Source organism: Dendrobates tinctorius, unplaced genomic scaffold, assembly GCF_039654945.1.
Source record: "Dendrobates tinctorius isolate UK_male_01 unplaced genomic scaffold, ASM3965494v1 ptg000129l, whole genome shotgun sequence".
Taxonomy (NCBI): Eukaryota; Metazoa; Chordata; class Amphibia; order Anura; family Dendrobatidae; genus Dendrobates; species Dendrobates tinctorius.
The window spans coordinates 43770810-43784961 of NW_027361797.1; the positions used below are offsets into that span (position 1 = coordinate 43770810).

General features: G+C 46.7%; 1 protein-coding gene across 1 annotated transcript in view; it reads right to left on the reverse strand.

Moving 5' to 3' along the window:
- Positions 1-172: 172 nt before the first annotated feature.
- Positions 173-14152, reverse strand: part of BHLHA15 (basic helix-loop-helix family member a15) — a 40344-nt gene continuing 26364 nt past the window's right edge. Inside the window, exon 2 of the mRNA XM_073543059.1 lies at positions 173-5600. Within this exon, the coding sequence (XP_073399160.1) occupies positions 4987-5520 (534 nt within the window). The 5' untranslated portion in view covers positions 5521-5600 and the 3' untranslated portion in view covers positions 173-4986. The remainder of the gene's footprint in view (positions 5601-14152) is intronic.

Consider the following 14152-nt stretch of genomic DNA (forward strand, 5'->3'; position numbering starts at 1 on the left):
CTGGTGGCAATCAAAATACAACTCCCTGCCAAAACATTGTGGTCCCTGGGAATCTGCCCGGGGGCCCGTATAAAAGGTCGAGGGCCGTAAATGGCCCTGGGGCCTGAGGTTCCCCACCCCTGCCTTAGACCCTGGACCCAATGAGTGAGAGAAGAAATCAGAACACACACAATGAATATAAAATCCATTTATTAAATCTTTACATATTCAATGCTGGAAGCCCTGGCCATTTTGATATAGACATTTATAGATATAAGTACTGTACCTGGATCCGGAGATGTGTGGTATCATGTCCTGTCCATACACAGATCTTACTACTTATCTTGCAATTAACACGAATGGTTCCCACATTTAGAAGGGGCACATAATTGCCTATGGTAATGGGGACCAAAAGAACCAGACCGGAAAAGTCTAATCTTTGTGATTAGTGTTTTTCCCTGAGAAGTGCTGGACATCCATCAAAGTTTGGCTGATATATTTCGCTATGTGTTATTTGTCTATATACATCCTTCAACATGCAGAAAACTCACTGGAAAAATAACAAAAAAAATGCAGATTTATTCTGTAGTATCTTATTCTTTTCGCTTGCTATGTCTTTATTTTCTTTCCCCCTACATCATCGGAGAGCAACTAAAGAACTTAATGGCTGCCTGACTGCAAATGGGTAACTTGCGGCACATATATCGGAGCTAAATTCACCCATTTCTTTTGTGCCCCGTATATGCAAAATGATCCATTTTTGGCATTTGTAGAATATCTATTTTTTTAACATTAAAAATAATAAAAGGTAGGTTTTATTTTTTCTATGAAATCTTTGAATTCGATTCATTAAAAAACTTTGATATGCCTAGGCGAGTCTCATCCCCCAAAAAAACATTGGTCCGTGCAGAAAAATATTCATGCGAGCTACCACGTTATCATTGGGCAGTGTGCGGTCCATTTTTCATACGAACCAAAAACGTTCATGTTAGCATAACCCTTAGGTATGATCTCGTAAAGAGCGGCAAATCTATGTGCACCATGGTATTCACCTGCAGGTAAATAGTATCCAAACCTTGCCTGGTAGGCTTACTGAAGTGGCTGCAGGGAGAAAATAAAGTTATATTTTCCCTGCAACCGCTGCTTCGAACCTGTCGCCACCAAAACCACTAGTACGCATTTAGATGCCTCCGTTGTGCATACGAGAATGTCTATGGCTGTTTTCTTACACTTCTTTTTAATAGTGGCAAAAACTGCTTATGGCTATATGCACACAGTAAATTTTAGACGCCAGGGCAGCCGCCAAATTTTCCCAGGTGCAGCCTTTTGCCGTTTTCTTGAGGCGGCTTTGCTTTTGTTCTTGCGATGGCTCCAGCGCTGGTGTCTTTTCCTCCTTACTGTTGAGCACACAGAGCATGTCGCTTCTTTTACCCGCTCCATGATTTCCAAATCCTGAAGCGGCTATAAGAAGTGACATCATTCGACACTGCTGTGCGTGTGTTCATTATGGTGCTTTTTTTTATAGCCAGAATCTGCCTGAAAAAGATGCCATGTGCTCTTACTCTAAGACCTAGGTACACATGGAGTTTTTTTTTCTGTGGGTTTTGGTTCTGCTTCAATATCCAAATCATGTTATGTGCTAATGTTGTAGCACTGATGTTTGTTTTTTTATGTCAGTTTTTGTTTGTCATGTTTAAACACCAATAAATAAGATTGGATCAAAAGTATCCAAATCATGGAGTATTTGATGCCGTTTTTGATGTGGATATTGAAACAGATCCACATCTAATAACGCCATGCAAACCGGGCCTGATGGCATCATTCTTATGGACGGGGATTGTCTGCTATTGCATTCTCTGAAAATGAACTGCAATGATGGACAATATCTGTTGAAATAGGGGGCGCCGTTTTCCATGAAAGCACATTGGGCGGTAAGACCAGGAGAACCTTCAGGGTCTCCACCTGAGAGCTCTCCTAACACGGCTCCCCGTGTCGCACCAACTTTTTCAGAACTCTAAAACTTCAGCAAATGTTTACCTTTACCGGTGATGTCATTAGCTCCCGTGTCGCTGCCAACTGGCTAATGCTATAAGAAGGAAATGCAGATTGATCAAACAAGATTTTTTTCCTAACTCCTAAGCCAGAAGATAAACAGTGATTTAATATACCAGGAGAAGCGAGTACGCTCACTAACAAGGTACACACGTAGCTAGGTATCTTTAAAGACTGTCACTTGGCAGCAAGGCAAGTCTATCCGTTGTGTGCCCCTCTGGCAAAAGGAAGACGAGATCTTCCAAACTTTCCTGACATTTATTTGGTTTGAAACGTAATTCTTCTGTGCAGATCCTGCTCCTAAGAGTCCGGGACGTGATCTGCTGCCAGAAGATCATTGCTACTGTCACAAAAAAGCAGCAGCGCCCAGAGTCGCTGCGAAGTGCTGCAACGAGGCCGTTCATTACCGACATACACCTGTCACCTCCAGGCAAAACAGAAGCTGAGAGATGAAGGCATTCTGTACCGAGAGAGGTAACTGTCTTCTAGATCAAAGGATTGGACTCGCCGTCTGTGCTGAAGGTGAGAAGGAAAGGACGGTCATGGACCTCTACAGCGAAGAAACGTCAACACAATGGCTGTTCCTTTATCCTTATGGGGATGAACTTCTTCATCAGCGAGACTGGTGTCCCTGGCTACAGAACATTTCTTGGGGTGGCGCATATTTCCTAAGAAATGTTCTGCAAGGACAGAAGTTTTTTTTTCTCTTGGACTTTACGCCACTTTTATGGTTAAATTAGAATGATTTCTGTTGGCTGTGCTCGGTCATGCCCCCTTCTTAGGTAACCTAAAACACCAAAATTTGCAAATCGGTCATAATCTACATTTATGGTCGTCAGTAGTGATTTTTTAAGAGACTATGAAAGTCTGCAATCATTCGGTGTGACTCTACACTTCTGAATCCTCGCTGCGTGCGCCATGCACGCTGTCAGGATTGGCCAGTGCCTGTAGCGAGAGCGGGCGGTCACGTGTCGACTAGACGTGCGTGGCTTCGCTTGATTCACTTGCAGCACACGTCTAGTTAGAATGTGGCCAAAAGTATATGAATCGAATACTTGCGGTCAGTGGAGAACCCCGACAGCATGTGCTGTGCGTGCTGTCAGGATTCAGAAGTCTGCGGTCACATAGAGTGACCTCAGACTTTCATTCCAAACCTGGAGAACCCCTTTAATATTTAGCTTTAGCTTAAAGTTAAGTATGCAAGTTATGGCCAACTTACACAGGCTATTCCAAGCCAGAAAATTAAAGTCGACCAGGAACCAGACCCAGGCAGTGCTAAGGCTGAAGAAATTGTGATGAGACTTAAAAGTGCATTGGGGGAGTGTCAGTGCATCACCACACCCCCAATGCACTTCCAGATTAATTTGCATGTAGCATCAAATCTTGATTTCTGGGCGCTTACACATCGGATTACTACAAAACAGGCATCATTATTTGTTGCTGTACTACAACCTATAGAGCCATACCACTTGATCAGTAGTAAAATGTTCCTTTAAACAGCAGCATATTCATAACAAAAGTCATATTTTGTTAAAAAGCCAAAACACCTATAGATAATATTCACATTCTCTCGCATCTTGAGCTAAACCTTGTATAATGGCAAAAGTAGAAAAATTGATGTGTGTTCTTCACCTGTCCCTGGGTTCTGTCTGCTATTGCAATTCAGCACCATTAAATGTAATTGAGACTGAACTGCAGTACCACACACAACCAGGAGATTGCGGTGGCGCTGTTTCGTTTAAAAAAAAAAAAAAAAAAATCCTATCCCTGTACAATCAATAGTTGACTATAATGAAGGAAGAAGAGTTGAGCTTTTGCCTTCTCTATTCTTCATCCTCGGCCAGAACTTACTCATTCTACACTACAATCCCTACTCGATGTGCTTCACTGTACAGTGGGACCATTCCCCAATATTTCCCGCAATTATAGGAAAAAAAATCACTTTCCTATTTTTCCAGTTTTACCCAAGACAAAAAAAAGTCATTTTTTTAGAAAAAAAAATATATACATCATGCTGACCTTTTGGACTTTTTCACAATTTTTTTTCTTTTTTTTTTCTCCAGTGCAGAATGGCGATTGCAGCAGGGAAGTGCTTAATGCAGCTCCTTTATTTATGGGATTTAACCCTATAGCTGCTATATAGCATATATTTGTATATAATGTATATCATAACCTTCATATGCTATCAGTCTCGGTCAGAGCTCCGTCACAGTAATGGGCCCCAAAGGTCAGTAGAGTATTACTTATGGGAAGATTTACCTTTTAGGCCCTAATTAAATATATTTTCCATGTGTGCAATCATATCCTCAGCCCTAGGATATTCTTTTAAGAAGTCAATCTTCTTCATATACCGTCCAACGCTACTGCTGCCTGTATACTCATCGCTTGTGCCAATGACATTATTACAAGGTACCTGTCTCTTTAAAAAAATAGTATTTCACCTAAAACCAGTGATTATCACATTACATCTCATTGCGACCCCATAATTTAATAATTTACAGAACATTCATACTACGCTAATCCGAAATCCAATTATCCACCATTAAAGGTTAGCCCGTCGCATTGTACATGCCGTCCTATTGATGGTATAAAGCAGATTCCTATATATAATATGTTAAAAGATTATTTATATCCCTGCTTAGTCTAGGCTAAGGGGTCCAGTAGGCGGTCCGACTTGGTAATAGGTCCACCCACTGGACGCCTAAGCAGGGCAGGAATTCCGAGGCGTAATATAGAACCTATACCAAACATATATATTAATCTGCTCCACTCCTCCTGCCCTATTTATCTGCAGATATGTCCAATGTGGCAAGTTCCCTTTAATTTCCGTTAAAATGTGGACAATTGGCTTCTGGATGGAATATTTTGAATGATACAGCATTGTCCTAGGATAATAGAGTTTTTCATGTTTCTTAGGCACTAAAGTTTAAAAAAATAAATCCATTGAGCTTGACATCAACTACCTTGCCGAAAGCTGTGGATTTGTGTAGAGTACTTTTCTAAGTGTTCATCATTGTCCTCCTCCCCGTGTTGTTGCTGGTAATGTTGGTAGAGCTTCCCCCCTCTCCTTGTATCCGTGTTCGTGTCCCCGGGCAAGCAACCACTGGACATATTCAATATGGTGGCGGTTAAAGTATTTATGTAGTTTTTGGCCAAGGTGAGCGTTTCGATTTTGGACAACTTCTTCTCAGCCCTGACGTGTGGAATCACTTCTCGTAGAGCCTGGAAGGCGTTGTTGAGCTTGTGCATCCTCTGCCGTTCCCGTTCGTTGCTCTCCAGCCTTCGGACACTGTGCTCCTTCCCTTGGGATGACTGTCTCTTCCTCCGGTTGTCGCTCTTACCAGGTTCTTGGTTTTTACTCTTACTCTTCTCTCGATACACGTAGCACTTGTCGTTATCATCCTCGCTGGAAGTTTGCTGTTCCGGACTCTCTTCGTCCTCAAAGTCGATTTCCAGTCTTCGTCTCGTTGATCTCGGGTTTGTCTTCATATTTTAGGGTAAAAAGAAACAAGGCAGATTGATCTTTCTCCCCAAAAAAAAGCTTCTGACTTTATTCATCAACGTGGGATCTGTGAAAACACATGAGTCAATTAGAAACTGCCCTGAAACTGGGTACTGAGAGTTCACTGCACCTGGCGCATGGTGAAGAAAATTACAAATCCCCACCCAACGAAAGAAATTGTGGTGCCCCTGGTAAAAAAAAAAAAAAAAATTGCTCGGTTGATGGGACCTAGACTTCTCCTTGTACCGGCAAGTCCTGAAAGTGAACGGGAAGGTGGCAGTACCAACACACCATCCTCTGTGGGTGCATAGGAGTAGTGCTAGCAAGTATGGCACCAAGGTTATGATGTTTGTATTCTTCATTAAGCAAAAATTTAGTGAAAGAACCGAACATACACGGCTCAATTTTGGGGTCAAATTTAATATCGCGTTCTTCTAACGGATCGATGTCTTTTAAACGTTGATTCTGTGTGTGATCCTTTACTGCTAGGGCGCACAATATGTGGCCCACTCTGCCAGTGTTTGAAGCCCACCCAGCCATTTCTGACTCCTCGGAGTTCAGTAACTCAAGCTATGGGGATAGTTGTGCTCACTGTATGGTCACCTTGACGCCTAAACAAAGGAAGAGATAACCCTCTGTCTACAATAATGGACGTTCCAGAAATGGACCTGCTTCTTGCTAGATTATGGCATTACTAGAACTGTCGATATTCGATCAGAATACCATTTTGAATTTTATGTGGCCTTTAAGAGTGGTAAAATCTCAAAATTTGGTACTCGGACACCAAAAAAATAATTATTGTGCATGTCTGCTTTACTGTTTATATGCATCATGAAAGAATCAGACTCCATATAAGCCTATGGAGACACATACTAGATATCTAGAGAATACGGTGATCCCGAAAATATTGCAATTTTTAATCAATTTACACATCTTCTGACGGAAGAAGCGCCCAACTCCCATCCATCGATTTGTGCACTTAGGCCTCGATTCATCAAGCCCGGCATTTTGTAGACCATGGTCTTGGTGAAGTGTGATCTGGATTAGGATGTGCCAATTTCATTAATAAACGTGCATCTCTTAATGAATGGGTGCATTTTTTTAAGAGGTTGACCAATTTCAGGAAATTGGGTCTGAAACTGTAAATTCACAGACTCAGCAGGTAGTCCCCCACCTTGGGTCCAGTCTCGGTGTTTTGGCTGCAGTGGTCAGATCACGTAAACAGCGCATGTCACTGCTCTAACCAATCACTGAGCTCAGGGGCGCAAGTCATCGACCTCGGCACATCCGCTGAGCTCAGTGACTGGCTAGAGCAGTGGCACGCGCTGTTGACATGACGTCACCGCGGTGGCAAAAAAATTGGGACCCAGGGGGGAGACAACCTGCTGAGTGTGATTTTTAACAAAATTTGGGCCAAATTTTTCTAAAAGTGGACAACCCCTTCTAGCATTGCAGTTTCCATTCGTATAAACAAGTTATGGCCCCGATTCATTAAGGCGTTTTTAGGAAAAAGCAGGCCTTAAACTGAAGCAGCAGTAACAGATGTAGCCTCCTGGTTATTATAGGTCAAGGTGCTCGGTAATTTTCATCAGTCCCATAGTCTATGATTGGAGGGGCATGGTATACGGAAGACTTATAGGGAAGACATGAGACGTGTTCTGACCATCGGTAGGGGAACCAGTGAACTTCAACCATGATCTATTCCATATCGATGGATAATTTACAAAACTAATTTTCACATTCAATACTAGGAGCTTCTGATTTAATACAGGAGTGGGTCCGCAATTCAGGACCCTCATGCACCACCCAAAGTTACAAAGAGCGTCTCTCACACTGAAGGACTGTGCCCTACATTACATATGCAATATATTGTGCAACTATGAAATACCTCATGTCTCCTGCGGAGGCGCTGGAGGGGAATTTAACACTTGTTACCAGGTTACTTGGCAGATTTTATCTGATTGATTGGAATCAGCCTATTATGGGGGGGGAGGGTTTATCCAAACGAAGGTGTAAAAAATCTCCACCGCCTTAAAGAGGACCTGTCACTTGCCTTAGATAAATTATTGTTATATTACCTGGTGTGAAGGCCACTGTTCTGAGTTTGACATTATTTTTGTTCTGTTCCTGCACCACTCTGTTCATTAGATATGGCCTCCTCTTCACTGTGTATAATTCTAGTCTCGTTAGCCAAGGGGGCGGGATCCTCAAGTAGACACCCACAGAGAAGAGTTGAGGACTACGCCCACTTGGCTAAAAATTCTACATCTATATACAGTGAAGAAAGGACCATATCTAATTTTTTTTTTTCACAAATTAACAATGTCTGGTGGGCTTGGGGTTCGTGCAGTCCCGGAGTGATAGACATTATGGGACCCCATATTTGATGACGTTTCTATATGTTTATTGAGAACAATGAATGGAAAGTAAAGGTTTTTCTAATGATAGAATATGCTGTAAGACAAGACCGGTGAGACCAGCGATCATTAGCGGCGGCCACGTATGGTGGCCGTGTGACAATTGGCTCTTTGTGCGGGACGTGAATGGCGGTAAGTGTATGGTTAGGATTTCCAAATCTTCCAGTGATATTTACCAATGAGTTTTAATCTGTAGTCTATGAATGCAGCCCGGAGCCTGATGATCACAGATAAGAAATCTGATCTTCAACATGACAAATAAAGAGCAAACACACATCAAACAGAGGCCCCGGAACGTGGCGGCACCTTGTTTGCACAGAAGATGAAGACGTAAAAGAGAGCCTGAAGTGAGCCAAGACATCCAATAAGGATGAGGGGAATAGGACATAATACTGTATATCACATCCAGGGGTGGCCGGCTAACGTGCTACATTCAGGGGCGGCCGGCTAAGACGCTACATCCAGGGGCGGCCGGCTAACGTGCTACATAAAGGGGCGGCCGGCTAACGTGCTACATCCAGGGGCGGCCGGCTAACGTGCTACATAAAGGGGCGGCCGGCTAACGTGCTACATAAAGGGGCGGCCGGCTAACGTGCTACATAAAGGGGCGGCCGGCTAACGTGCTACATCCAGGGGCGGCCGGCTAACGTGCTACATCCAGGGGCGGCCGGCTAAGACGCTACATCCAGGGGCGGCCGGCTAACGTGCTACATCCAGGGGCGGCCGGCTAACGTGCTACATCCTGGGGCGGCCGGCTAACGTGCTACATCCAGGGGTGGCCGGCTAACGTGCTACATCCAGGGGCGGCCGGCTAACCTGCTACATAAAGGGGCGGCCGGCTAACGTGCTACATCCAGGGGCGGCCGGCTAACGTGCTACATAAAGGGGCGGCCGGCTAACGTGCTACATCCTGGGGCGGCCGGCTAACGTGCTACATCCAGGGGCGGCCGGCTAACGTGCTACATCCTGGGGCGGCCGGCTAACGTGCTACATCCAGGGGCGGCCGGCTAACGTGCTACATCCAGGGGCGGCCGGCTAACGTGCTACATCCAGGGGCGGCCGGCTAACGTGCTACATAAAGGGGCGGCCGGCTAACGTGCTACATCCAGGGGCGGCCGGCTAAGACGCTACATCCAGGGGCGGCCGGCTAACGTGCTACATAAAGGGGCGGCCGGCTAACGTGCTACATCCAGGGGCGGCCGGCTAACGTGCTACATAAAGGGGCGGCCGGCTAACGTGCTACATAAAGGGGCGGCCGGCTAACGTGCTACATAAAGGGGCGGCCGGCTAACGTGCTACATCCAGGGGCGGCCGGCTAACGTGCTACATCCAGGGGCGGCCGGCTAAGACGCTACATCCAGGGGCGGCCGGCTAACGTGCTACATCCAGGGGCGGCCGGCTAACGTGCTACATCCTGGGGCGGCCGGCTAACGTGCTACATCCAGGGGTGGCCGGCTAACGTGCTACATCCAGGGGCGGCCGGCTAAGACGCTACATCCAGGGGCGGCCGGCTAACCTGCTACATAAAGGGGCGGCCGGCTAACGTGCTACATCCAGGGGCGGCCGGCTAACGTGCTACATAAAGGGGCGGCCGGCTAACGTGCTACATCCTGGGGCGGCCGGCTAACGTGCTACATCCAGGAGCGGCCGGCTAACGTGCTACATCCTGGGGCGGCCGGCTAACGTGCTACATCCAGGGGCGGCCGGCTAACGTGCTACATCCAGGGGCGGCCGGCTAACGTGCTACATCCAGGGGCGGCCGGCTAACGTGCTACATAAAGGGGCGGCCGGCTAACGTGCTACATAAAGGGGCGGCCGGCTAACGTGCTACATCCAGGGGCGGCCGGCTAACGTGCTACATCCAGGGGCGGCCGGCTAAGACGCTACATCCAGGGGCGGCCGGCTAACGTGCTACATCCAGGGGCGGCCGGCTAACGTGCTACATCCAGGGGCGGCCGGCTAACGTGCTACATCCTGGGGCGGCCGGCTAACGTGCTACATCCAGGGGCGGCCGGCTAACGTGCTACATCCAGGGGCGGCCGGCTAAGACGCTACATCCAGGGGCGGCCGGCTAACCTGCTACATAAAGGGGCGGCCGGCTAACGTGCTACATCCAGGGGCGGCCGGCTAACGTGCTACATAAAGGGGCGGCCGGCTAACGTGCTACATCCAGGGGCGGCCGGCTAACGTGCTACATCCAGGGGCGGCCGGCTAACGTGCTACATCCAGGGGCGGCCGGCTAACGTGCTACATTCAGGGGCGGCCGGCTAAGACGCTACATCCAGGGGCGGCCGGCTAACGTGCTACATCCAGGGGTGGCCGGCTAACGTGCTACATCCAGGGGCGGCCAGCTAACGTGCTACATTCAGGGGCGGCCGGCTAAGACGCTACATCCAGGGGCGGCCGGCTAACGTGCTACATCCAGGGGCAGCCAGCTAACAAGCTACATCCAGGGGCAGCCAGCTAACAAGCTACATCCAGGAGCAGCCAGCTAACAAGCTACATCCAGGGGCAGCCAGCTAACAAGCTACATCCAGGAGCAGCCAGCTAACAAGCTACATCCAGGAGCAGCCAGCTAACAAGCTACATCCAGGAGCAGCCAGCTAACAAGCTACATCCAGGGGCAGCCAGCTAACAAGCTACATCCAGGAGCAGCCAGCTAACAAGCTACATCCAGGGGCAGCCAGCTAACAAGCTACATCCAGGGGCAGCCAGCTAACAAGCTACATCCAGGAGCAGCCAGCTAACAAGCTACATCCAGGGGCAGCCAGCTAACAAGCTACATCCAGGAGCAGCCAGCTAACAAGCTACATCCAGGGGCAGCCAGCTAACAAGCTACATCCAGGGGCAGCCAGCTAAAAAGCTACATCCAGGAGCAGCCAGCTAACAAGCTACATCCAGGGGCAGCCAGCTAACAAGCTACATCCAGGGGCAGCCAGCTAACAAGCTACATCCAGGGGCAGCCAGCTAACAAGCTACATCCAGGGGCAGCCAGCTAACAAGCTACATCCAGGAGCAGCCAGCTAACAAGCTACATCCAGGGGCAGCCAGCTAACAAGCTACATCCAGGGGCAGCCAGCTAACAAGCTACATCCAGGAGCAGCCAGCTAACAAGCTACATCCAGGAGCAGCCAGCTAACAAGCTACATCCAGGGGCAGCCAGCTAACAAGCTACATCCAGGGGCAGCCAGCTAACAAGCTACATCCAGGGGCAGCCAGCTAACAAGCTACATCCAGGGGCAGCCAGCTAACAAGCTACATCCAGGGGCAGCCAGCTAACAAGCTACATCCAGGGGCAGCCAGCTAACAAGCTACATCCAGGAGCAGCCAGCTAACAAGCTACATCCAGGGGCAGCCAGCTAACAAGCTACATCCAGGAGCAGCCAGCTAACAAGCTACATCCAGGAGCAGCCAGCTAACAAGCTACATCCAGGAGCAGCCAGCTAACAAGCTACATCCAGGGGCAGCCAGCTAACAAGCTACATCCAGGGGCAGCCAGCTAACAAGCTACATCCAGGGGCAGCCAGCTAACAAGCTACATCCAGGGGCAGCCAGCTAACAAGCTACATCCAGGGGCAGCCAGCTAACAAGCTACATCCAGGAGCAGCCAGCTAACAAGCTACATCCAGGGGCAGCCAGCTAACAAGCTACATCCAGGGGCAGCCAGCTAACAAGCTACATCCAGGGGCAGCCAGCTAACAAGCTACATCCAGGAGCAGCCAGCTAGCAAGCTACATCCAGGGGCAGCCAGCTAACAAGCTACATCCAGGAGCAGCCAGCTAACAAGCTACATCCATGGGCAGCCAGCTAACAAGCTACATCCAGGGGCAGCCGGCTACTATGCTGCATCCAGGGTTGGCCGGCTAACATGTTACATTCAGGAGTGATTGGCTACTATGCTACATCCAAGGGTGACCAGATAACGTGCTACATCCAGGGGCGTCTGACTAATACGCTACATCCAGGGGCGGACGGCTAACGTGCTACATCCAGAGGCGACCGGCTAACACGATACATCAAGGGGCATAAAACAAATGGCAGATTGTTGAGTATTACAGGAGATTGGCAGTGGGTTCCTGACATGGTCTTCCATGGTGATTCTCAATCCTTTAGTACCTACACATTACACCACCCTTGTCCTGAGCTTGTGCCTAATATTGCAACCCCAGACATAAGCTATGGACATTACTGGTGCACATTCACACACGCACACCGTTGGCCATACCAGTTACAAACATAACCTATAATTATTCATGAAATTCTGCCAGCCAAATATCTGTGCCCAAACCAATGCATCAGACCCAAAGCCCCATTGTAGCACTCCTTGTCCCTGCACTGCTCTGTACATCACTAACATGATCTTAATGACATTCAGCCGCCACAATGTCTCCATCTCCTCCTCAATTATCACACAACAATACCAAACATATATATTTATTTTTTTTTACATCTTTTTCTTTAATTGGGGTAAAAGGAGTTTATTTAAATTTGTATTTTTTTTTTTTTTTTTTTTTTTTTTTACACATTTATTTTTTTTTTGCCTTTCCTTTTTTTTCACTAACCCATAGGGGACTTGAACCTGCAATCATTTGTTCTATATACTGCAAGGCTGCAGGGTTATGTAGATTACACGTTCAGTGACTGTGGCATTTAAGGGGTTACCAGCAACAGATCGGAGCTGTCTCCAGTCCCTGCCTTTAGAGACAACTGCCTTGAGTGGCGCAGGCTCAGCTCCTGAACCTGCTCCATGATGTAACGGTACATCATGAAGCGTGAGGAGGTCACGCCATCATATTCCCCAGCACTTTACATATATTATCATCACTGTCCCCATTGGGGCTCACAATCTAGATTCCCTATCAGTATGTCTTCGCAGCGATGACAAACTGTAGAACCCAGAGGAAACCCACATAAACACAGGAAGAACATACAAACTCCTTGCAGATGTTGTCCTTGGTGGGATTTGTACCCAGGAGCTCAGCACTTAGCCACTGAGCCAGTCATTTACGTCACATTTCAGGGGCTTTATTGTTATGGTTAATTAATATATAGTTTTGTTGTTAGTTTTACTAATTTTATAGAACTCAAAAAAATTTCTTCAACACGGGCTAGAGTGACATTTAAAAATTCAATTTATTCTAATTTCAAGTAAAAACAATAAATATAAGACAGATATAACACCACAGGTACAGATAACCAGATGGGTACCCCGGAAATATAGAAGTAACTAGTCCTGGTAGAAGCCTCACATACAAAGTGATATTACTGTATAAGTATACAGAGAAATAAAATAAGAAGGTGCAGCTATTAGTGATAGTTAATTATCATATTGTATATTTGCACATCAACATTTGAAGGGTCACCCCTGAACGAAACATTTCCAAGCGAAACACGCGTCGGGTGTGGTGGGTCCTCGCATAATGTCCTAAGGTAATTATAAGTCTCATTCTGATACTAGATAATGGGCATTTGACTGCATTGCATTACCCTATATTTTTCACACACTATGTTTATGTTTACAACTATGCTGCTATATTTCAGGGCTTAGTGCAACGTGACTTTTGTTATTACCAGGAATTTGAGATTTCTATCTTCTTACTATGATTATTACTATGGTGTGCATATTGGACTCATCTAGTATGTAGAATTCAAATGTTGATGCTGAAGCAATTTTTTCGAAGTTCTATTTGGTGTTTTGCTTCATGGCTATTTATGTAGGATAATGTTGGTGTATTTACTAATTTTATACACTAAAATCATATTTAAAGTGTGTGTCTATTACTTTTGCACATTTTATTAAAAAGCCCAAAGTAGTGCAAAAGTTAAAAACAAAAAAAAACCAACCTACCAGACCGGCACTGCTCCTTCTTTCTTCTGCTGGCGTCCATTGTTGTGCTCCAGGCTTCTTCCACTGGCTTTGCGATGGGTGCCGGTGACTTGACCACTGCAGCCAATCAGTGGTGGTTGATTGGCTGAAGACTTATATTCCAGGCATCTGATTGGCTGAAGCCTTGCATTCCAGGTGTCTGATTGGCTGACGCCTTGCATTATAGGCGTCTGATTGGATGAAACCTTACATTCCACCCAAGCGGAGGAAATGGCGTTTCCTTTTCTTCCAGATGGTCGGAATCTGCTGATGATTTGTTCTTAGGAACGTAAGACAGTAAATCTGCACTTAGTAATATAAGCCCCTCCAGAGGAG